Below are 24,910 nucleotides of genomic sequence, written 5' to 3'. Positions count from 1 at the left end.
GCTTTGGGAGAAAAAAACACATACTCTTACATGGATGATGAATCCATGCATAAGAGAAATAATCCAGGAGAGTGTGCTATGTAAGTGTTCTGCATACTCATTTTGCTTTCTTTTGTTGGTATGAATAGATATTGTGGACTAAATTATCTGCGTCCTTTATATGATGACATCATATCCTCAACTACAATAGATTTGAAACTATTCTAATCTCTAGATAGGGTCCTGTTATAAATGTAAACCACAGAACGTGACAGTTTTCTTCCTGTTTTTTGTCTGGAAGATTAGTTTTGTATTTCTTTTCTTTTGGTATATTTCCTATTCAAAGAGAAAACCCAAATCTTCTAGAAAGTTTAAATTTTTGGAAGTGGGGTTTGTGGCACAGCCCTGTCTAGGCAGGCACACTGCAGGTGTTTGGGACAGATTCAAATTCTTAAAGTGGGTGCATATAGTTTTTCTTTTAATGTAGAAGATTTGTATCTCTTTGCAAACTGTGTTGAGAATGATTCCTGTGATTTTCAAACACTTAAAACATCTTTCACTTTTTCACATTTCTGTGGGAAAATTAATTCTTCCTTTTCCATACTGGGTGTGTAAAATTATAAAAGTGGGAACTGTATGTTTCATATGTAATTATCTAAATATATAAGTATATAAGTAGATCTACAATTTTAGATAGCAGTCTATTCAAAGCTAAATGGAAAGTGGAAAGAGTCAGATCATGTCAGCTGCCTCCAGAGTGGCTCTAAAACTGATTAATCTTAGGGAGTGTTCCTATTTCTCAGCTTGTTGTCTTCTTTTTGCTGTTAGGTTGCTGTGATTTTTAAAGTGGATAGTCTAGTGATGTAGTCATGCCCCATATTAGAAGTGTACTTGTTAACCTGACACAGTATCCAATCATTGTTGTACACCTTGCTGGCTTTTGAGGTCTTCTTTTTCAATTATTTTCTTCATCGTTTTCTCAAGTTGATTTTTAATTTTTTTTTTCTGTCACCAAGCAACACATACTCCTTATCTTTACCTGAGAAAAGGACAAAAAAATTATATTTTCCTGGGAAGCGTGTGCACAAAGGAAAATCTGCTAGTCCACTTAGGTAATTCTGTCAGCAGTTCTAGAAAATCTAGTCTGAAAATCTGGCTCTAAGTCATGGTAACTTTGTCAAATCCAGAGTTACATTGTTTAGGACCAATATCACAACAACAGGTTTTGTATTGTTTTAAAATACTCACACTCACCAGTCCAGGTTATATGTAAATATTGAAGTCATCCTGGGCCAGAATTGTGCCAAAGCTGAATGTGCAGTTAGTTTTTTTTAAGGTCATAAAGTCTTACTGCAAAAAACAACAGAATATACAGTTCTAAAGACAGACTAAACTGCTGGGAGCTTTATTTCAACAAGTAGAAGTAGTTTGCAGCCCTTGAGCAATAAAGACACTAAATTGCTCTTTCTGATGTTGATTTGTTACACAAGGTTCTTCAGTTGAGGACAATTAGATGTTCTGGTAACTGGGTATTTGCATAACAGCCACAGCTGGTACAGACTGACTTTAGGCCTCTTTAAGGGGCACTGCAAAACACTGAGACCTTCAAGGTGGTCACACGTAGCATCTCAGAGTCTAGGCATAAAGATCAGAATATTTGAATGTCCCTTGACCTGATAAAGGTTTGATACCTATTCAACATAGAAGCTACTTCTGTTTGTTGTAATGGCAAATTTTAAAGGCTTTTCCTTTTAAGAAAAAATTCAACTGGCAGCATACTCTGAAATGCAGTGTTATTTTGGAACAGGCATTTCATTAACAAAAATGTCTCACATATATTCAATGTCCAAATTGCACAAACAGTACAGTGTACCTGTACTTCTGTTGAGTGCCACAAAAAACCTGACATAAGCAATGCAAACAGATTGAAGACCTAGTGAGGCTATTACTATTGCTCTCTCATGTTTTGTAGGTAGCTTATCATCTCACATTGGGAGTCCTGCACTTATATATGCTCATCATTTAAATGTATTAACCTGTAAGTTGTTCCAAATATTTGTGATTGGTTTTTCACTGTCAAGACCTGTTAGAACACCTTGACAACAGTCAAAACCTTGCATTATCCATTTCTAAAACAAAAGTAATTAAAATAATGCTGTACTTGCATGAAGTGCCATGAGACTCAGGTTTAAAATAATATTTTATTATAGTTGTTTTGTTGATTTTTAGTGTTATGCACAATACTTGTAGGACAAAACTAAATTAACCTCCTGAAACTCTTCAGTGATTCTACAGTGACACAGAAAAATTAAGATGGCTTAGTGGTCACACAGTGGGTCTGCTGTGCTTTTCTTACAAAGCAGATTAGATTAAATCAGTGAGAATTTATTTTACAGTTTTATTGTTTAGAAGTTTTAGTAAAGAGGCTGTTTCTTTGAAATAAATACTAAAAATTCAAATTTCACATGAAAGTCTAATTACTTTCAAATGCACTGAAAGCAACAAGCTTTATAGCTGCTACTGAGATTTGTCAAGGAAACTTTATTTGAGATTCTAGGGATGAGAACAAGGAAGGATGAAATGCAGATTAATATTGTTTCCCATGTCAAGCTAGCTGGACTGGTAGCTGAAAAATGTAATAGATCTTTTGCTTTAATAATACTATATAATTTAGTATAATGTTATCCTGGTCTATTTTATATGAAACTATATACTTGGAATACTTTATCTCTTATCTTTATATCATTTCTCACAGTATATACTTCAAAGATTCCTAAGTTATGGTATGTTAGAGATTCTGTTTATTAGAATTTGAAGGCAAGTTATAAATGCATGTGTAAAGCTGAATTCATTAAAAGAATTTAAGATATTTGGAAGATGTAACCATTGCATGAAGTTTTAATCTGGGTTTTGAAATGGTTTTAGTACTTGGGAAAGTGATGACAAGTAATTTTACAAAAGCTTAATTTTCTGCTGAGGACTTTTATCATATTATCTTACAATGATTGGATAGAGATTTTTTGAATGTCCAGAGGAGATGAAAAATTGTGATTATAGCATGAAGATGAAACAGAAGTTGTAAATCTTCATGTAAATCTTAAATGTCTCTCTCTGTTGGGGATTTGAGACTTGTGTTACAAGCACTTCGGGAAACATTCACTCAGTTTTTTATTTATGATATAAAAGTAATTTGGAACAGTTGTGTTACATGGTCATTGAAGTGTAAGCTCTCCTGTTGTTTGCAGTCTCTGTTAAGTTTCTTGGAAAGAGTAATGGTCATATATGTTGCAGATGTGTTCATGACGTGTACAAGCAAGTAAGTTCTGATTTGCACATGCTTAATTTAAAAAGCTTGTGTTAGGCAAGTGTAAAGACCATTGGGAATAAACGTTCCTTTATATGCCAGATGGCCAAGGAGCTATAAAGCCCTTTAATTGTACTTAAGAAATATGCTTAGTAAAATAGTGTCTGATTGATTTTAGGACCCTATCTTATTTTAAGAATCAACTTCAGCATTTAAGTCACTAATTTCTGTGGTATAAGTACTGCTGAAAATGTTTTCTCATATCTGACACCAAAAATCTGACAGAAATGAAAGTAATCTGAATATTCTTCCTCCTTAGTTGACAAACAGTAGAGCTGTTTCACATCAATGTCATTTGATTTTATTCTAACAGTAGTCCTTTTCCTTCATTCTTGTCACCAGCCCGACTCCCCTCATTATGGTAGTGAGTTTTTTCTCCTTATTTTTTGATTGCTCTGTCTCTGTTTTGTTGGGTTTTATTTCAGGGTTTTGTGGGGAGGGTTTTTTTTTTTAATTTTTTTCTCCTTCTTTTGGGTTTAAAGCAGGTTATAAAAATTAAACCTTTGCCCTTAGTTTGCAGCTCCTTTTATCTGTCATGCTGGCTGCAGTCTCAGCAAGTAAATAACTCATCTTTTAAAGCAGAGACTATTTGTCACATTTCACTGTTTGAACAACTCCTGCTTCAAACTTTTAAATTTCCTTGAGCATTTAGCCTCCTGTCTGAATATCAGCAGTGCAGTAGGTACTGAAGGTCACCTTAAGCTTCTTCAGCAGTTTCTTCAGCTAAGTCTCCTCTGACCTCTTTGGTTGGAGTGCTGAGGAATATATCCTGACAAAAGTACGAGACATGGGGTTGTTTTGTTTTTTTTTTCTCAAGTTCCCTGAGTTCCTTTTATTAAACTCCAGGTCTCCATCTCTTTATTTCTCTCCTTCTATTCTCCAAGTCTTTCTGTCACCTGTAGCATTTTTTTGAGATGGCATTCACCTGTCTCCTTTAGATTCATATTCAGTGGGATATAATGTGGTAAAGTGTCCTCAAATATGATTTTATGTCGCTTTCATTTTCCTTCAGAGTCCAGTTTTCATGTCACCAGTTTCTGAAGAGGTTTTGTGTTCTGTAGATCAGCTTTTCAGTGGTTTGGGGAAGAGATATTGGGTGGCAATTACTAGTCTAACTGTTAATGTACACTTCTGAGTTTTGAAACAGGTCTTGTTTTCAGAATAGCCTTAAAAGACAGACATTGGACAGAATGAATCACCGTGTGAAAGTAAAATAGTGTTGGGAGGGGGAGAAGTGCTTGATGAAGAGAGACATGCACTGAAACCTGTATGAACTTTAAAAGAAGGCTTCTTTTTAATCATATTTATCTTCTTTTTCTGGTTTCACATTTGATAGCAAAACCAGTTTTTGCTTCCCTGTAGCACTACTGTGTAATCACAGGGGCACTCCAGCAGATAGTGTATTGTTGCCTCCAGCACCAGTATGCAAGTAAAATCGCTTGCTAAAGAAAGCAGTGTGGTCTTAACACTGTAATGAGGTGTTGCTTTGGCTGCTGCTACTTTGAGTTTATCAGATATTAATTTAGATTCATATTTCACAAGGTATTTAAGCAACTGCCTATCTTTAAGCGGATGAGTAATCCCTGTTAAGTCTGTGGAACTACTTAAAGGTTCAAAGTTATGTGCATAAATACCTTGCAAAATCAGGATATTAAGGCAAGAGAGCATATGCAGGGTTGTGTTTTGTTTGTTGGATTTTGTTTTGCAAATATTTTACTGGGTCAATTTTACTGTAATTATATTTTTATATTAATCATATTTGAGATGAGTTACTCAAATTTTATGCCAATTTTTGAATCTTTTTTCTTTTTGAAGGAATTCTACACGGCTATCACTATTTGTGTATACTGTATTTTCAGTCTGATAGGATTTTAAGGCTGAATTAAGTGTCACAGGCATTTGTGCTTGAAGTCAAGGAATTTATGCAGAACATTTACAAAAAAAAACCCAAAACAAACAACAACAACTATTACTGAATTTGCTTTGCTGTCTCCCCCAACTATAGCTGAGAGTGATGCACTGAAAGTGTCTGTGATCTTCCTCTGTAGATTGTAAAGCTGTCTGGCTGAATGCGCAGTTTACGTTTACTTTATTACTGCATGACTCCAGAGAATTACTGATTCACTGAAGAATTTAAAGTGGTTTGAAGTAATTAAAATCAGTTTCTTTTCTGCATCTGATGAAAAGTAGCTGTTGGCCAGCAGACCCATCAAGTGGGAAGCTTCCTGGTGTTTGCTTATTTTACTGGATTTGTGTATCATGCAGAATGCTTAGCTTAGACCTTATCTGCACATAAGTTAAGTCATTTTAACTATATTGTTATTCTTCTGTGGAGGCAGTGTTATAATGTAATTTATATTACTAAACGAATAAATAGCTGAAGAACTGTCACTTTGTGGCACATAACAGTGTCCACATTGGTATCAGACAATTAAGGGAAGGGGATTATTTAGCATGGAGCGGAGAAGGCTCAGGGAAGGCCTTATGGCAGCCTTGCAGTATGTAGAGGGGGCTTACAAGAAAGAGAGATAGAGACTTCTTACTGGGGCCTGTAGTGCCAGAACAAGAGGCAGTGGTTTAAGCAGAAGGAGGATAGAATTAGATTGGACATAAGGAAGAAATTCTTTGTTGTGAGGGTGATAAGGCACTGGAGCAGGTTGCCCAGTGAAGTTGTGGATACACCATCCCTGGAAGCGTTCAGAGCTGGATGGGATGGGGCTATGAGCAACTTGGTCTAGTGAAAGATGTCCCTGCCCATGGCAGGAGGAATGGACTAAGTGGTCTTTAAAGCTATCTTCAAACCTGAGTCAGTCTGTGATTCTGTGGTTCTCTTGCTTCAAGAAAACAGATAAAAATGATCAAGTGTACTGGCTGCAAACTAACCTGTAGAAAATGAGTCAGCTGTTGAAAAGCCCTGGTTTCACATCCCTGCCCTCCTTGTCTGATCATGAGTTTCCATTTCCTCCCTTACCATGACAGTAGCGTTTCTGCAGTTGTGTGGTGAGCCTGAGCAGTGTTTTTGAGATGGCCTGTTGCAGAGGATCTGTCTCACTGTGGGTCTGTGGTGGGGCCCCACTCCCACAGCGATGTGTGCTGGCAATGACTGAGCTCTGGGCCAATGCCCACATCTGTCTTGGTGATGTTGGGCGTTGCAGGGTGTCATGTGATGGCTGTCACCTAACAAGACATTCCTCTTGACTTTGGGCTTCAGCTTAGTTTACTGATGGATGACTTCCATGCCAGAGATAATTTGCTTGAAGTTTTAGACCAAAAATCTAAGCTTTGACTTCCAGTTAGGGGTTCAAGTTAAACTAAATGTTAGTCTTAGCTATTAAGGTACTGGTCTTTTTCAGATAGGAATAGTCATTACTGGGAGTGCCGCGGGAAAACTTTCTTGTTTGTTTTGCATCCTACTTATATTTGCTTTACTTTGGTCTTTGTTTTCTTTCCTGACTTCTAAGTGTCCAAGAGAAAAAAAAATAATTCAAACTAGCGAAGTGTAGCTGTTTACTTTGTCTTATATAGCTGCAAAGATGATTGCAGTGTAAGAGGTTGTGATCTGTAACACCAAAGCTGGGGGAATGCTGTAAAGGACTGAGCTGCTTCTCCTGTATTTAACCTTCTTTGGGGAATATGTGTCAAGTTCCCTCTTTGTTCTTTACAGGAATATCTTCATTAAAGTTTTGGTTTAGCTACTTTAATATGTAATGATCATATTATGGTCTATGTATTACTGGCATTGTAGTAAGAATGTCTTGTGTTAGAGAGATGGAGACATCCCTTCTTGAAATTTTTGGGTTTTGGAGCCTGCCTCCTTGGTAAGCATGTTGTTCTCAGACAAATTGTCACTGAGCACTTTAAACTTCAAAACTTTACAGGTTTGTTCAGGGGTTTTTTGCAGTTTATCATGTAATCTCTTATGAACTGTAAATATCATAAATTCATTTAGCATTTTTATTTGAGGGGAAAATAAAATACAGAAATACAAACTGACATCCATCCCACCACAATATGGACTAAACTTTTGATTCTAGTGTTTTTCATCAGCAGTTGTGTCTTTAGAGGTGTGGTCAGAAACAAAGGCTGTTAGTGCTAAAAATATATATGCTGTTATATATATAATATGTAATATATGTGTATAATATATATAATGTATTATATATATTATATATGTTATATAAAATATATTAAGAACAATATTTATAATACATAATATATAATATATATTAATATATAATATATGCTGTTCTTAGGTGTTAAAGAGCAATTGTGGCCTTCTGATTTGAGTCTTAGTAATAATGTTTTTAGTCCCTTGTTGCTGGATGGTTTTCAATGTAAAAGGTGCTGACTGTAGAGCACCAAATCTTGCTGTGTGCTTTACATTAGAGAATGCAATGTCTTAATCTCAGCAGCAGCAGATAAAGCAAGTAAATGAAGGAGACTTCATGTTACCTTGGCTCTCTGTCTACAGCTTAATTTATGGAAAAGCAAATTAATTCACTGTGAATAGTGATGATACTTCAGACAAAAAAAGATCATCTATTTAAAGGAATCTAGCTTTTGTTCCACAGCTTTTATCTTTTCTTTTTTAAAGACTTCAGCTTGAATAGCAATAATATAATATTTACTCACAATAGGGTGCAATGCCTTTCATGCCACCTTTGAATCCTGAAAACCTGTGGATTCACAGCACACTGAAGACACATTGATCAAAGGCTTCTCTGTTCAAACTGGAACCAAGATAATTGCATCTGTTCTAAGTCATGCATTTTGTTATTGCTGTAAAACATTCTGTGTATGGACACTTAGTTGGAAATAGAGGTCCTTGAATGTGAAATCTCCAAGAATATGAAAAACAGTAAGTCAGCTAATATTACTTCAGCTTTCAGTTTCTTTTATGAAAACCCACAGTGGGCAAGTGGGGAAAAAATCACAGACTGAAGATTGAAGGTTGACATGGCAAGTGATCAGTTGCTTGCTTTGTCATGAGCACTGTTGAGCTCATAGTGAATGCCCTCAAACAAATGACTAGAGAGTCAAAACATGCTTTCTGTTTCCCTTCATCATTATGGGATGTTGGCACACCTCTAAGGGGTACTCTTAATGAATTCACTGCACTCTTAAACACACACATGCTCTCCTTCTCTTCTTTTACTTGCACAAGATCAGAACTAACATCAGGAAGTGGAGACAGAGAAGTACATGAATTTAAATTCTGCTGAAGTGGATAACTCCATAAACCATAAATCCATTAAGTAGATACTCCATACCTGGAGATGCTTCAGATATGCCCATGTTATCTGAATAAGTATCCAGATGCTTCTTTGGATGGAGCAGCTGTGTCGTACCTCCTTTCACTGAGGCCCAAGTCATCTCAGAGCAGAAATGCATGTCCCTGCACCTTGCATTGCTCACTGGCATGAACCAAAATGGAGCTCCACAGTGTGCCTGCCACAGAGGACTCCAATACACAAAGGCAGGATACAGCCTAACAGCTGGAATTTGTGACCGACTTTTACAGAAAGGGCAGATTATTAAAGGAAAGTTAACTGAAATCGGGAGCAACTCAATGAAGAAATTGGTAGGTTCTGTCAGCCCTCCCAAAGAAGACTGAATGTTCTTCAGAATAGTCAATGGAAGTTCTTGTCATGATGCAGGAGTTGGTGAAATATTTTGGGATGTGTTACAGAGAGCTGGCTAGGCAGTTAGAATGGTCCCTTGTCATCTTAAGATGTGATCACGAAGAGCGCTAGCCTTATACTGGTACTTTTTCTCCTGAGGCACAATTTCCTAGAAAGACTTGGAACAACCTGCAGTTCCCATGATTCTTCTGAGGGAGATTTCTTCCAGAGAAATTAGGTGTGAGCCTGTGTTCAACACTGAAAAGGAAGTATGTTTAAATATAACATTTAATCTACTTGGAAATTTAAAAAGAAATTTTTAAAAAAAGAAGAGGAAGAGATATCAAGGTTGTTATTTATAAAGATAGATTGGAAAACTCAGAAGGACCCTCATTTAGATTTTTCTTGGCTTGTTTGTTTTGATGTTTGGTGGAAAAATGTCAAGGTATTTTGTGCCAATAACATAAAATTCTTCCTGTCTTGCTTCTTTTGTATAAAACCTTTCACCATCTTGGGTTGAAGGAAATACTAGAATGTTTGCGGGTTCTTTTCTGTCTTTAGTTGTTTCTTCATGTTCCCGTTGACTCATTTGAATGCAATGCTCCCTAATTTGAATGCAATGTCACTAATTGCCAAAAGTGGAGTTTTGTATCGAATGGGTTTTCTTTGTATTTTCAAATTTCCCCCCATTTTTTTGTAGGGCTTTATTTTTTAAAGCCTCTACTGTTTTCTCTTCTTTTCAGTAATTGTCCTGTGTTTTGCTTTTCACGTCTTCCCCAGTCATGCTGTCTCTTGCCTTTGGTGTGGTTTTAGCCATAATTTTACAAACAGCAACACCATACCTGTGACAGTTTTATTCCATTCACTATCATCCCTCTGATAATGATTTTACTCTTAGTTGCTGTGGTAAGAAATCACCAAATAGTTTAGGGAATGTGACAAAAGTTACTAATGAATCATTGAGTGTTACACTGATGAAAATGAAGGATTATTGTGTTTACTGTTGAGCTTGAAAGTTGAGCCACCATCTGTCTAACTGCAAGAGGTGCTGATTTTAGGTGAACGTTGTAGTACAGATTGTCAGGCCATTGTAGTTAATGTTCAAAATACAATTACGTGTTTGCAGTTGGCAATCTAAAATGTAAATATGCTGAGTAAGCTTTTTTCCCCTTACTTTTTTATATCAGTGACACAGGCAGAGAAGCTAGTCTGTAAAACTTTTATTAAATATAACTGAGGGAGGATATTGGCTTTCTCAGGGTCATTGTGAATTATGGTACAAGAATACTTTTCCTTTCCCTGAGCTATGTGATGGTCATGGGCATTGCCATTTGTTTTTTCTTTGAAGCTTAGACAAGGAGCATGCATCCTTTATTTCAACAGCTTAAATGCTTTCCAAAGGAAGAGGTATGGTTTCTTTTATTGTTTTTTTGTGAGGATTTTTGTTGAGTTAGTTGGTTGACTTATTTAATAAGGACTTTGGCCCCAGTATTATTAAGCGTTCAGGCTGAGGTGAACACATAATACTGTGGAAGTAACAGCTGTTATATAAAAGGTCTCACCTGTTGGTGCTCTGATGGGTAAAATGTAAAATGAGGAGCCTGTGTTTCTTTCTGCAAGCAAATAAGTGAATTGGAGACTGGAGGAAAATGTTCTGGATTATCACTTCTGATGAAACGCACAAGCTTGGCTGCAGGACCTGCATTACCGGCCTTCGTGCCAAGGAGGGACACGGCTGGAGGCAGACCATAATCTTCGACATTTCCTGGTTAAAGCGACATATGTTCAGTATATTCAGACTGCCCAGTAAGGGCCCCTCACTCCCAGCCTGTGCCATGTCAGGAGTTTGGGGCTGGGGGGAGCAGCAAGACTACAGAGCTGGCTGGGCAGCACTCGCCGGCACAACATGGAGCGTCCTTTCCACTGAGCTCCTAGCTGCCCGTGGGGAACTGTTGGGGAACTGGTAAAACAGCTCCAAGTTTCTTCTCAGCAGAGAACTGATAAAGCTCACTGAGAAAAGAGATAAAACAATACCATTGGTGTTTATTAATTTTTCTGTTTATGGATTATACCAACATATTTCAGACTGGGGGCTGATCCCTGCTTCATGAATCTGAATTAGGGAAATAGAAACGGTAGCGCCTAATTAAGTTTTAAGAATGGTTCATTTTGTTGAAGGGAGCCCATTTGTACCTATCAGTGCTATTAGCAGACATTTTAAAATGTCTGCTAATTCATATGTGACAGAACAAATTAATGTAATTGAAGTTAAAAGTGTCTTTGTCTGGATGTAAATCATAGCAACAATATAAACCAATGAAAAAAGATCTCTTAATTTTAGAGAATATTTTAAACAACACAGGTTAATAATCATTACCTTTCTTCCCAGAGCCATGCTGTATTCATAGTGTACCTAAAGTAATGTAGCAACTGTTGAAATATATGTAAGTTTATCCTAAACACAGTTTTGTAAAGGACTTGGATTTAAAAATCCCTTTAAATAACTAACATGCAGAAATAAACAGTTTCTTCTAAGAAGGTTTTATTTTTCCATCTGCTTTCCTTGCAGTAATAGGAAAGTTTCTGTTTCTAAATTGCCTTGAAAATTTGGCTGAGGCCTGTTATGATGGGTTAGACAAGTAAGAAGAGGGGCCCAAGCTTCTATTTCTGTACACTGGGTTGTGGCAGAAGAAAATTTTACTTGTCCTTAATGATTTAGAGCTTTTTTGCAAAAGATTCATCTACCATAATCTGGACTATTAGAAACAGTAGGAGCCCTGTAATCCATGTTTACATGGACACATTAAATTAAACCTTTTTCTGTTCTTCCTTAGCTGTCTTCAATTATCTGTGCTCTGTTTTGGCCTATGCTTTATTTTAGAAACTTCTTTTCATGGGTTTACAGGGAGCCCATGATCCATCATATTTTTTTTTTGTGGACCACATTAGTTGTCTTGAAAACTTCTGCAGTTGTCAATGGCAATTTATAAAAGCAAAAAGATCTTTGCCCGTTGTTGTGGATGATCTGGTGTGTCACAAAGATTTATTATCAGCATCCTAAGATAAGACAGATATTTTGTAATCATGGTATTGTGGCATTTGAAGAAAAGGAGTCATCTATTTCCTTTTAACAGCTGGTGGAGTACAGAAGGGTTAGGCTTCAAGAAACAGTCTGGCTAGATTAATACTCTTTTCTAGTATGTTATTTTGGCCTAAGTTTTGGAAACCTGTAAGTTTAGTTAGCTTGGCAACTGGATCTGCAGATTCTAGTCTAAAGAGTGTTAACCCTTATATCTTTATTTTCAAAATCTGGCCTGTGTTTTTACATGTCAGAGGACCAATTGGAGGGCTGTTAACATTTGTAAATGCTATCTGTTATTTCTGAGACCATGGTGGAGCCCTGTTTTGAACTAAATTATCAGATTCTGACATGTTTCTTGTCTTTGAAAACATCAGCTCAGCCAAAATGTTAAAGAACGTTGGACTCCCACCATTTAGACATTCATATTAATACTGTTTTGAGGGCTGAATTATCAAAATAAGATGAGGTTACTCTTTAGGTAAATATCTAACACTTACAAAATTGCAAATGCCAAAAAATACAGTAAAATTTTCTGTCCTGATTCAGTACATACCAAAGAAAATAATTACTCTGTTAAATGAAGTGATGCCAAATATTTGTATTTAATATTTCAGTGCAGAGGTCAGCTAGTTTGGCTCTTTCTGTTGAAATGCAGCCATATTAATGCAACAGATTTTTAAGTCAATGCTGATGGGTGTGTGGCATTTGTTATCATGCACAGTTGAGTAGTTTATGTGAGTGTTTTGAAATCATGTAAATAGCAACAGATGCAAAGCCGTTTCCTGGATGTGTTTGTGTATACAGCTACAGATACATGTATTAGAATCTGCTTATCTGATTCTAGCACAGAATAATAAGTGACTGATTAAATTGAGGGTATTTTGGGGTAAGGCACTGACAGCCAATGTACTTAATCTAACACGTGTACTCCTTTATTGTTTGAGGACTGTATTTTAGGCATTTATTAAATGCTATAAATTACACTGTAATCAATCAGATATTTGTGATTATACTGGTTACTACACATTCGTAGGAAATGTAAATGCAAAAACAGAATCCCAAACTCCTGTATTTAAAAATGCATTTTAAAACCAGTGAAAATTATAAATTCTCAGCGCCATCCTGGATTTTGGCCTTCTGAGAAGGAAATTTCCTGGGCAGGGCGCCTTTGATGATTAATTTGTTCAGACATTTCTCTAATCAGTCAGTATACACTGGAAAGATAGTGTTGATGGTCTTTTTGTGGGAAAGATAATATCTTTAAAAACCAGGAATATATACATGTACGTTTAATTTTTCTGATTGCAAGCTAAATGCAACCTTTCATTTCATATAAAAGGATATGTTGGACATAGTCAAATATTTTAATAATAAGACCTGTCTAAAAATTTTGCAGGAGTAAAACTACACCCAGTTATATTCCTTTCCACCTTTTTGAAAGCTTAGCAGAAAAGGTTAATGTTGTGGCATGTCCAGGGATACAACAGGTGATGGTCATGATGGAAGCTTAGTTCCATGTTCCAGAGATGAAAAACAACTTTGCACTCACAATGTGGTAGTTTGACACATCACCGTAAATTTAAATGAGGCATGGGTTGAGAAATAGTTTCTGGATTCAGTCTGGATTCCTTTCAGTCTTAGTTTAGATTTCATTTAAAGGGTAATATAGCAGTTGTCCTTCAGTGTCTTCACTGATAAATAAAAATACTAGAAGTAATATCACCAAAGAAATTATTTTAATTGCTGCATTGTTTCATATTTTTATTGTGTGCTGGGGATGGATCAAGCCACTGAGGATTTGGGATCCAAGATAGAACACGTCAGTCTTCACTTCAGCAGCAGCAGTGAGAGGGTATAATTTTGGGTTTTACTTCAGTCCCCAGTCCTTAACTTACCAGAGACTGGGGACCTTCTGATGTAATACCAAGTAAGAATAATCTCTTGCCCACTGAATGAAGTAGATAAATCTGCAGATAATAGGTAGAAAGTTCTGTAAATAATGCTGTTTCTGTGAATAATACCACTTTTAGGTATCACTGTTATATCCAAGAGTTTGTAATCTTCATGAAAGTTATTTAAGTGTATTTATGGATGGGATTCTGTCTTGGTGCTCTGCGTGGTGCTGTGTGCCAGGAATGCAGCACTACAATACCCCGGGTATTATACCCAGGTATAATACAAGCTCACAGGGCTTGGGGACAACTGGATCCTGGGGCCAGGGCAGGAAGGAGTGGGCACTTAACTGCTGCCCCTGTCTTTTTCCTCACTTCCAGTGAGCAGACCATTGAGTTTTGTAATAATGAGAAGGAAAAGAGGTCATACATGTTGATGACAGTAAAGATGGCAAAATGAGAGGGAGGAAGAAACCAAGGAAAAGGTTGTAGAATGCTTATTGAAGTATTTAGCAAAAATTACATACAGAGTTGATAGGCTTCTTTCTCTCCAGCAGTTAAATATTATCCTTGGTAAGTTGAATTTCATTATTTTTGTCCTTGTTCCAGTTTAACTGAGCTGGGCGCAATTATTTCTCAGGCAGTACTTCTTACAGAAAGTGTATTGAGTGACAAAAATGCTGACTTGTAAAAGAAAAGAATGATGTCCAAATGTCAAAATTATTAAGAGACAAAACTAGTATTAATTTTTAGGTGTTATTACTACCATTTGTTGCTATTCCTAAATCCATCATGGGTTTCCAGTGCTTGTTTTCCTTTCAGTGTCCATGAAAATTTTATATGCTGGCTACTGTTACTGAATTTCCTAAGAGTGGGACTTCACTCAAACCTTGTAAAGTTCCACAAATGTTTACCTATATTTGATGGTTTTGTGAGTATGTGAAGCTTTCCATAGAGTTAGTGCCTTAGTGCTGCTTCTTTACCATGGGAAGGTGGGATAGGAGAGCAGCTGCACCAGTTAGAGCAGCTTGTGCTGGAAAAAAGTTGTAAGTGCTGCTACTCCTGAGTGAGTAATTTCACTTACAGCTTTCCAAGGGCTTTTAGCTTAAGCCCTAGGGTCATTTACCATTTAAGTGTGCTTCCACCAGCAGTAGTAAATATGAAGCTAAACCATGTGGGTGTGATGAGCAGAGCAGAACGTGGGGAGATGAGTTGGGCAGGCGAGCATGCAGTGGGAGTGAAGCCCTTTCCAACCAAAGGGGAGCTGGGCTGACAAGAGGGCTGCGTCAGGGGGGTGGGCAAAGCTGTGCTCACAGTGAATAAACGTGCTGAGAAAAAGTGCAGCTGTGCTTTTTTAATATGCACTGCAGGAGATTTCAGCAGCCTGATGATATATCATGCATTAATGTTGAAAAGATAAACACATTTGGAGAGCACAGGAAGGCCTTGTGTTTTTATGTTAGCAGAATGCTTCCTAATGAATAAGAACGTGCTGCTGGCTTCACAGAGCCATATGGCAGCTTTTCTAATTTTAGTTCAGTGCAGATGCATAATTCTCCCTTGTTTTACCTCCTAAAACCTTCCTGAGATGTTGCACAGTTTTTCCTGTAAGACTTGATCTATAGTTTCTGGGGGAAAATATGTATTCAAGGGTCTGAGAGCTTCTTTGCTCTGGACAGATGTGTGCTGTGTGATGAAAGAGCAACCTCACTATATAATCACTTCCCTAAAATAGTAACTAACTTTATTCACAAGGATGGGATAAGCTGGTCTTCAAATTGATTGCTGAAATAGTTGCTGTTTCTTAGGCACTGGTGTTTTGAAAAATTGCTTGCTTTCAGGGAATAAAAACAACTTGTATTGAGGCAGTGAGAACTGGGTAAGGACGTGCATGGGGATATCAAGTTTCAAGTGAGCCATGGATCATAGTGCTTTGAATTACACGGCTACAAGGCAGAGCTGCTTTCCCTGTGGTTAACCAAGCATCAAAATAACTTGCACGTTCTTCACTGCTTTACTTCATCATGTGTAGTGATCCAAAACTACTCACATTACCAAATACAATTTTTTTTGTTTTTTTTCTCATCTGTGTTTTATTCAAGTTGATGCATTTTGAAGGCACTTTCTGTACAGCCCTATTCATGTCAAAACCCTCCTGTCCCTTACCATAGTCAATGCAATTACTTAGCAGTAGTCGTACACCGATGTTATTGCATCTAATATTTGAAATGTTATTTAATTGAATACTCAAAACTGTAAGGTCAGCTAAACTATAGCCTTTGACAAGTATATTTTCTGTTATATTTTAGCATTAGCTTTTAGTACTGTATCTACCCTTATCTTTGGACAGTTAGATACTTCTGCAGTTTTCTTGATTGCATGTTATCTTGCACAGCAATTCAGAAGGATCATGTAGGCCAAACCTAGATATCTGAATTAGACAAGACAAAGTAGTTGGCTAATACATACAAAAAATGGAGAAGATAAGTTGTTTTCAAAGTAGTTCCAGTGTAAAATTAAATTGCATGTTTAAACTTTGTATAGCATTTACATTCATTTTCAAGTGATGTTCCTGTTACTGTTATAAGGATCTTGATTTGTATGATCTTTTTTGGAAGAGTGCAGAGTTGAACTTTCTAAATTTTTTGAACTTTCTATATTTTTTTTTACCTATTGTGCAAAAAAGGGTATGCAATTTCAGATAAGTGTGGCATTTCAATAGCAATTCCAGAAAATTACAGAGAGCAGGAATTATATATAGGGCACGTGGGAAAGCTGTTTTAAACAGTATTGGATAATAAACTTGAATTTGCCTGTTACAGGGTTTGTTTTGGGTTTTTTTCTTGACCTTTTTCTTTGGTGGTTTTAGAGCATGGGTTCTTCCGTGTCCAGCATTTCACCAGCATCTCTTTTTCACTCTTCTTCTGTGAAGAACCTTAAATGTTGCTCCAGTGAAAAATAAGCTAAATCTGTGTTGATGCAAATTTTCTCTTTCAAATTTTGCTTCATCTTTTTGAAATTCCCACAGAGGCTGTATTTTGCTCCTTTAATTAAAAAATGCATTTTGGTTTTGCAGAGAGCACGAAGGGGGAAATATTTCTGTAGCGGGTTTCCTTAAGGAAGTTGGAGCAGAGCTTGAATACAGACAAAGAGAGCATTTTGAGTGGTTTAGCTGGTCCTGCCTGCCCACCTGTAGGAAAGTAAGGTTTGAAATACAACCAAGAGAAGGTGATGCCCATCAGTAACATTTCAGAGTCTGCTGTCAGAAATGCAGAGAGAACTGACATAGCTTGAGTTGGGAGGATGGAAAACCGAGAAGGCTTGCTAAGTTAAAATGTATCAGGAGACTTCCAACTATTGCCTTTGGCTTCTATTTCTCTGACTTCTGAATTTCTGTTAAACTAATGTGATTTCATGAAGGTTTGCTTTCAGAATCTGGAATGAACTTTAAATAAAGCTTGAGGCTTCCCACTCGTAAATTAATCAGAAAATATTTTTGAGGGCTTTTTTTTCTTCTTTATTCTGTATGTTAAATGTGAAAAAGTAAATACAGTTTATGATCACTAGGAAGACACCCAATTGAAAATATTAATATGTATTTTAGTACAATACTGCTTATGCATTTGTAAATATACCCACAGTTTAAAGTCTAAATTACACACATCGCTAAAATACTACATAATTGGATGTATATATTCTTTGTAGTATGTCTCTCAGGGGTACTTGTATTTTATTTAAATTTTTTTCTCTCTCTGGGCTAAGCTCTTAATTGAGCAGAGCTAATAATTATTTCATGAGCGTGAAGTTTATACTTGATCCCTGGTAGCCACATTCATAATGGTGGGACCAGTTTCTAATTCAATGGTCCCTCTTCAGTGCAGAATTCCCTGTATGGAGATGGAGCCATGGGAAGTCCCTTTCCATTCTGCTCACTTCCTCTGGCAGCAAAAAGCTGTATTTCTCAGTCCACATTCTTTCTCTGCTACCCTTTGGCCACTGTGCCTGTAGGATACCTGGTGATACTTGACTGACATTTAACAGGGGCATTGTTCTAGCAGGAGGCATCACTGGAAGGTGTGAGGTCAGGGAATCAGCTCCCACTCTCCATGTGGCTGCAGTGGCATAATCTAGTGGCTGTGGTTAGTCAGAGGGTAACACCAACAGTTCTCATGGGGCTGGAAGAACAGGGTTCTGAGAGGCTATTTTCCTAAGCCTTGACATGCAAAGATCATTAATCTTGTGTAGAAGTTATCAGCTCTGTGCTTTTGATTTCTTTGTTGGGCTCCCAAGAACTTAAAAAAGAAGTTAAAAAGGGGAAATAAACTGCATTTTTGCACCGTTCCATAACACCACCAGAAGCTGGAACTGTTAAGAAAAATGAAGAATACTGACTTGTGATAATGCGTTATTTTGTCGGCATTAGAAATTCATGTATCAATCATTGTTTTTTTCCAGCCTTCCTGCAACAAATTTTTGTTGTCACTTAGCCCCACATGCTGTATTGCTGATGGAAAGATTTGCATTTCAAGACATTCCCCATGACTGACTGTCAGGATGACACTGCTGACAGGATTCACACTTACTCGTCTTGTATGTGCTGATAAAGTCTACATGAGGGGCTTTGTAACTCAGTCAAAAATGGGTGATTTATTACATAGTTGAACATTATTAGTAGCTGCAGTTTATAACAGCGATGTAAATTACAGCTGGTCCTCCTCAGAGGCTGTCTGAGGCCTAGGTTTCCTATACAATGCCACTTAAGTTTAAATGTGCCTTGTGGCCTGGATGTGTAGCCTCTTCTAAGTGCTCCAGCTACTTGATTTCATACTTAAGTTAAGAGTAAGTTAATCTTAAGTTACAGATCCAATTAAGAAGTCCATAATTTTGGAGCACTTGTGCTCTTCAGAGTGCCTAGTCAAAGGTCATGAGTAGTGTAGTGTATGTTGTCCCCATCTCTGGGAAAAGCAGGTAGGTAATGTTTGGGTATAAATAGCATTTTCATATTTTCACCGTTCATTACACATTTTCCTTGAGAAAGCACTGAGTTTATTGATTCCACAAAGATGTTGGGCCCTCTGAGGAAAAGAATGTCAAAGGGAAAAGAAGTCAAACGGTTGTGAGGGACAGCTGGTGATGAAGAAGAAGCAGTCAGGGATCAAACAATCAAAATGGAGAAAAACAGGGAATGGAGAGGAAAGCAGCAGCTCTCAGGAATTGGATGTGAGGTTTGAGAGATGCTTGGTCTGACCTGGTCTTGCAGCTTCTGTGTTGATTACTATTATAATAATTAAAAATGTCCTCTTTTTCCTTTGTATGAAACCTCATCAGGGTGCATGAAAGAAAACAACTGTTTTTATCAATGTTATGGGTGGTTTGTATAAACTCCACGGTTGTAATAGTGAAAAAAATCAGCAGCATTATGTGAAAAATAATCAGTAAAAGTAGACTGTAAGCTGGTGACATGAGGAAACTGTAATTAATATACTTGCACACCATTGTTGGATCATATCTGCAGCCCCTCTGTTTCTGGCTCATAGAGAATAATCCCATGTTCTCCCATAATCAAGATGGTATCAATGGCTGAAGCAGTGGTCAAATGAGAGCAAGAAGCTGGTATCCCTGTCCATTCTAATATTTTGCAGTGTGAAAATAGAGATCACTTTATGCTAGCAGGAACAGATGGGAAACAGATATCATCACTGGCTTTATTAAAAGCTCAACTCTATATTTAGAGCTCTTTTAGAATTTTTAGAACATGTTTTCAGTTTCGTGTCATCGTATGGTGCCAACTCTGCTGTGTTGTAGGATGGGAAGGATTGTTCAATTGTTTTTCTGTTACACCTAATTTCTGCTTTTTTGCCAAAACAAGAAAGGTAAGGAAAAAATAAAATCCCACTGCTAGTCTAAACCAGAAATACTAATTTTATGTCCTTATGAGTTTAAATGGCAGAGGAAATGTTAATAGTTATTTCTAGTGATTTTTTTTCTATCAGATTATGCCAATCAGAGTGATTTAAAATTAGTCCATTAGCTGCAACTCCATCTTCAGAGCAATTTGCTAAATCATTATTCAGAATGGTGTTATATAGTGTATATAAGAAGAAGAAGACACCTAAGAAGACAGCCAAAATTTTTGTGAGTCCTTTTATGAAAACAAGAAACCATAGAAATCTAAGATGAGGCAGACCAAGTGACCAAAGCCTTATGACCAGCGAGTGAGCACTGGCAGGAGAATACTCAGGGCTTCACAAAAGCAGTTCCTTTATTTGTGAGCAGCACATATTCTCACTGACCTTAAAACCTATGCCAAGGAAAGTTCTGAAGAACTTTACCTGCATTTTTGCAGATCTACAGATAGTGGAAAATACTGTACACTTGGATACATTTCAGTTTGCATGACTGATGCTTTAATTTTCACTAACAGTGATATTCCAAAGACCCTTTGTTCCATCTGCACATGGTACTTCAGTAATTCCTACAGTGAATGTTCCTGTAGTTTATTGTTGAAGACATAAATTCTTGTTATAATTTCAGTGTGCTTTCATGCTTAGTAAAGTAATCCATTGCATCATACTAAAAATAAGAAATTTTTAATTATTTTTAGTATTCTAGATTGCAGGATGGCCCTAGCTTTTACATAACTACTGTTTGAAAAATAGGAAAATAATGTTTGGAGTATAGAACTGACAACAAAAAGTAACTTGTTTAATTAATTTACACAGTACAATGTGCATTAGAATATGTCTTTTACATAGTAGTTTTATTACTTTCATTAATTCATCTTTAAGATAAAATATAATTATTGAAATAGGAAAATTAATACTGTTCATTGCTTGATATGAATTATTAACACACTAGGTTTGAAAGTTCTGTGAATATGCCTTACATTTGGAGTTGGGTATAACCTGTGATGCTGTATACAGCACATTTTAACATACGGCATTATGTTTCAGGAACCTGAAATCATTATTTTCTTGCCTGTAATTTTCAAATGCAACACTTGAAATTTTATGCAGTTCTAATAACATATCAGTAAATAAGGTGGTATGAAAATTTTGTGATAGTAAGAATGTGGGTGGAGACATGGGAACAGAAGTGAGGCCGCTGTTTCTCAGTACTGAAACCGTAGATTGTGAACTTATGTTTTTCCTTCTAAATATAGCAGTCATGGAAAAGCTCTGTGGCCGTAAGCTTTGCATGCTCTTTTAGATCAGTCTTCTACTATACCTTGATCCTGGTTTTTGCTCACTGCACCTTCATAAAGAGCCCTTGTCTTTGCTCAGTGTTAGGCTCTGTAGTTTGGTAAAATGTCTAGCAGAGAAGCACGAGAAATTATTTCATTTGTGTCATAAGACCTGAAAACTGAGAAGCAAATAGGCTAATTATGCTTCTGTTGAATCATTATGGGATACTGTCTAATCTCATTTTCAGAACTGTTGCACTGTAAGCATTTCACAGCTCTTCTCAATACACTGTGGGCTCTTGGTGTATCAGTGGGATCAGTCTGCTGTCGCTTAACACATCTTTTTTCTCTCTTGCAGAAAAAGCAGCAGCAGCTAATGAAGATGAAGTGCAAAAGGCAGATGTATCATCTACAGGTCAGAGTGTCATTGACAAGGATGCACTTGGACCAATGATGCTTGAGGTAAAGAGCACAAAATCCCTGTGTTTAGGGCAGTTCTGCTCCTCCTAGGATGAGCGGAATGAAAAGGTGTAGTCAGAGGTCACTCTAAAGGAGTGGTCAAGAGACACAAGATCCTGGCTACTTGGGATTATGTCATTTAAGAGCAGGCAGCATATTTATTTCTCTTGCATTCAGTGGTGGAATTCTCTTTTACTTGAAGTAGGGAGAGGTGCAGAGAGTTCTGCTTCTTTGTAACACAGACAACCTTGAGGGGCTTCAGCTGATAGCAAGTCTTGGGTGTCTGCTTGTGCATGTTTTATTTGTTCTGAACCACAGCAGCTGTGGAAGACCTGTTGCACTTAAACATTGACTTATATGTACTGTAGTATACAAGTGAATAATATTCCTCTAGAAGTGCATGTCATTGCTCTACTGCTTTAATATTTTATCAGTTCAGCACTTGAAGCAGGATTCTTCCCTCTAGAATATGAAAGTAATCTAGGAGAGATTTTCAAGATGTATATTTCAGTTTGTTCATTTAAGTTGCCTGTCTGATTTTAGCCATTATTTTGATACCCCAAAAGGCTGTATGATTCAAGGCTAGCTTCCAAATGTGTTAGCAGTAATGTTGGGTAGGTATGTTATCAGGGATCCTTATGTCATGTGCTCCTGTCCTTTGGCACTACTGCTTTATCTGCTTAAACTCACTTGCAAACTGTTTATTCCCATCCCATTCTGGCTATGGACCTTATCTGTAAGGAAGAATAAATGTTACTTTAGGTGAGATAAAACACAAACTCTGAATCAAGCTAAAGGAACCAGCTTTGGCAGAAGCATAATTATTCTCATTTCTGAATGCATGTATAATGTTTTAAGTATTTGCTTTATCTTTCATAATTCATTAAATAAAGACATAGTTTTCTATACTGCGTACGAAATAAAGGCTCCAAATTCATGCTGCAAAACATAAGATTAGACAGGTTTGAGGCATTGTTCTTTGAAAAGTGGGGGTAACAAATTAATTTATTTAATATTTATTATACAAAGTCACTGAATTGAATGTTGTTGTTTTTGCTATCAAACAAGGTTATGCATTCATCTCTTACACTGCTGTGTTAAAAATCTATCTTTACTTTTCTATTAATTTAATTGTAAGGACCTTTTAATCACAGGGAAAATAAGAATATGATTATATTTTTTCCTGGCTTATCTTGTGTGATTGGCTATTATAGCAAACATGACATGTAAAGTCACCTATTTATTCTGTTGTTCCATTTAATTTAGTTTTCTTTTGCATATTAACAATGAAACATTGTGGAGCTTAATTAATGAACCACGGTCCTTGTGCACCAAGAAACTTAAAAAGGACTGAAAGCTGTTCTATATTTGCTGTGGAAAGACTACAGATACTTTGTGTATTTTTATTACCTTGAGGAAATGCAATTCAGTTATTTCATCTTTACAGAACTCTTTTATACAACCTCTTAAAAAACCCCTACCTTTTTTCATTGCCAAATAATAATAAAAACAGCAATGTTGATGAACAGTTTATTAGCTGATTTGGTTAAGAATTGTAATTGTATGTTTTTATTAAAGAATAAAACTGAAGAATCCTCAAAATAATAAGTGCTTCCAGATGAAGAAAGTGAGTAAAATTCATCAGGCAGTTCCCTCTGAGGAATATTTAAACATATTTCTAGCTTGAAGCATAAAGTAGATAGGAAGAGTGGAAAAATAGTCAAGAGAGAGATGACAACATCTCAAAGAACACAAATGTATTTTCTGTTCCAATATATAATCTAAAATATCTGTTTTCTTGATTTCGCTTCCATCATATTGTCCATTATTTGCTCACCCATTTTCCCAATAGCTCTGAAGAAAAGTTTTTGATTGTGGTGACTCACATCTGGGAGCAGAAGTAAGAAATTATTGCAAAAGTGGAGGCTTCTAAAATATTCAAATATCTTTGCACGCTAACTTCCTCAAAAGCCTGCTGCTGCTTACCTGCAGGATTATTTTCTTAAGAGAATAGAAAGAATTGAGAGACAGAAATATAAGGTTCTTTGTTACTCTAAACCCAGATGGCCACGTCTATGATCAGATCAAGAAACAGCTGGGAGGGAACAGTACAGAGAGCATTTCTTTGCCAAGGAATTTGCCACTCTAGGAAACAGTAGGGAAAACTGAAGAATATTGTGGGATGCCAGTAACTCTCATAATCTCTTACTTGTCGTCTCCACCTTTGAAAATTTTCTCCTTAGGACTCCAACAAACATCTGTGATAGCTTTGGTTTTGCAGCCCCTGTAAATTAATGTTTGGACAGCTGCCAAGCAGGACAGTTCAGCCAAATCCACACCCTTCTGCCAGCTCTCAATACCATGGCTTCTATGGTTGGCCAGCTGGGGACTGACATGGCTGGCATCTTTTTTTCTTCAGTTAGTTTTCAACCAGCTCAGCTCTCTGGTCCAGCTCTTCATAGCCTCACACAATACAGATTGCGATGTAGGAAGTACCAAATCAAAAGGCCATGCTTACACTGGCCTTAAGTGGTGGTGAAATGAAGCCTAAGACACTAATCCGTAGCTGAGATGTTGATTATTATACTAGAAATTAATATGCTGAAAATTATACAAGAGCCTCAATTTATTAATTAATTTGTAAATCTTTGTTAGTTAAACACTGCTCAGCAGGAAAATGTAATGAATGTTAAGAAAATACATATAAAGGACAGAGCTCTAAAAGAAAGTAAATCAACAGGAGGAACCAAGAATTATCAGAAACAAAAAAGCAATGATAAAAAACAATGTCGAGATTAGAATTAGTGACAACAGGAGAAAAAGAAGACCTAGTTTATCTTAATTTAGAGGCAGTCAGGGAAAGTATACACTTATACATTTATTTGTGTGTTTTCTTATGTTGTAATTTTAAAATAGAGCAAAGTAAGTGTCATTGGCTCAGCTGCTCTGCTTGCTTTGTGCTTTCACTGACCCTCCCCTAGAGCAGAATCATTATCCAACTTGCCTAACTTAGTTTGGGAAGAACCTCTGGAGCTTATGTATTTCTGCCTCCCACTGCAGACTGGTCCGAGTAGAGCAGGCAGCCCAGATCCAAGTCCAGCCAAGGTCTGAATATCTCTGTGGGAGGTGGTTTTGCAGCCTCTTCCCATATCTGGCCACCTTCATGATGGATTTCTTTTTTCTTGTATCTCCATGAAGTTTCCTGACTTGCAACCTGTGGCTGTTGCATCTCATCCTTCCCTTGTGAATCTCTAACCTAGAGCCCGGTTCTGTCTTCTCTTTAGCCTCCTGCTAGGTGGCTGAAGGCAGAAGTAAAATCTATCCTTAGCC

At 36.9% G+C, this 24,910-nt stretch overlaps 1 protein-coding gene across 1 annotated transcript in view; it reads left to right on the top strand.

Moving 5' to 3' along the window:
• The window catches only part of NCOA2 (nuclear receptor coactivator 2), a 118,879-nt gene that overhangs the window by 45,279 nt on the left and 48,690 nt on the right, over nucleotides 1-24,910 (top strand). Inside the window, exon 4 of the mRNA XM_062489510.1 lies at nucleotides 21,480-21,583. Coding sequence (XP_062345494.1) covers nucleotides 21,480-21,583 — 104 coding nt within the window. The remainder of the gene's footprint in view (nucleotides 1-21,479; nucleotides 21,584-24,910) is intronic.

The sequence above is a fragment of the Cinclus cinclus genome, chromosome 1 (assembly GCF_963662255.1).
Source record: "Cinclus cinclus chromosome 1, bCinCin1.1, whole genome shotgun sequence".
Lineage (NCBI taxonomy): Eukaryota > Metazoa > Chordata > Aves > Passeriformes > Cinclidae > Cinclus > Cinclus cinclus.
The sequence above is the reverse complement of the archived record's forward strand: the minus strand, read 5'-3'. Positions and strand labels throughout refer to the sequence as shown.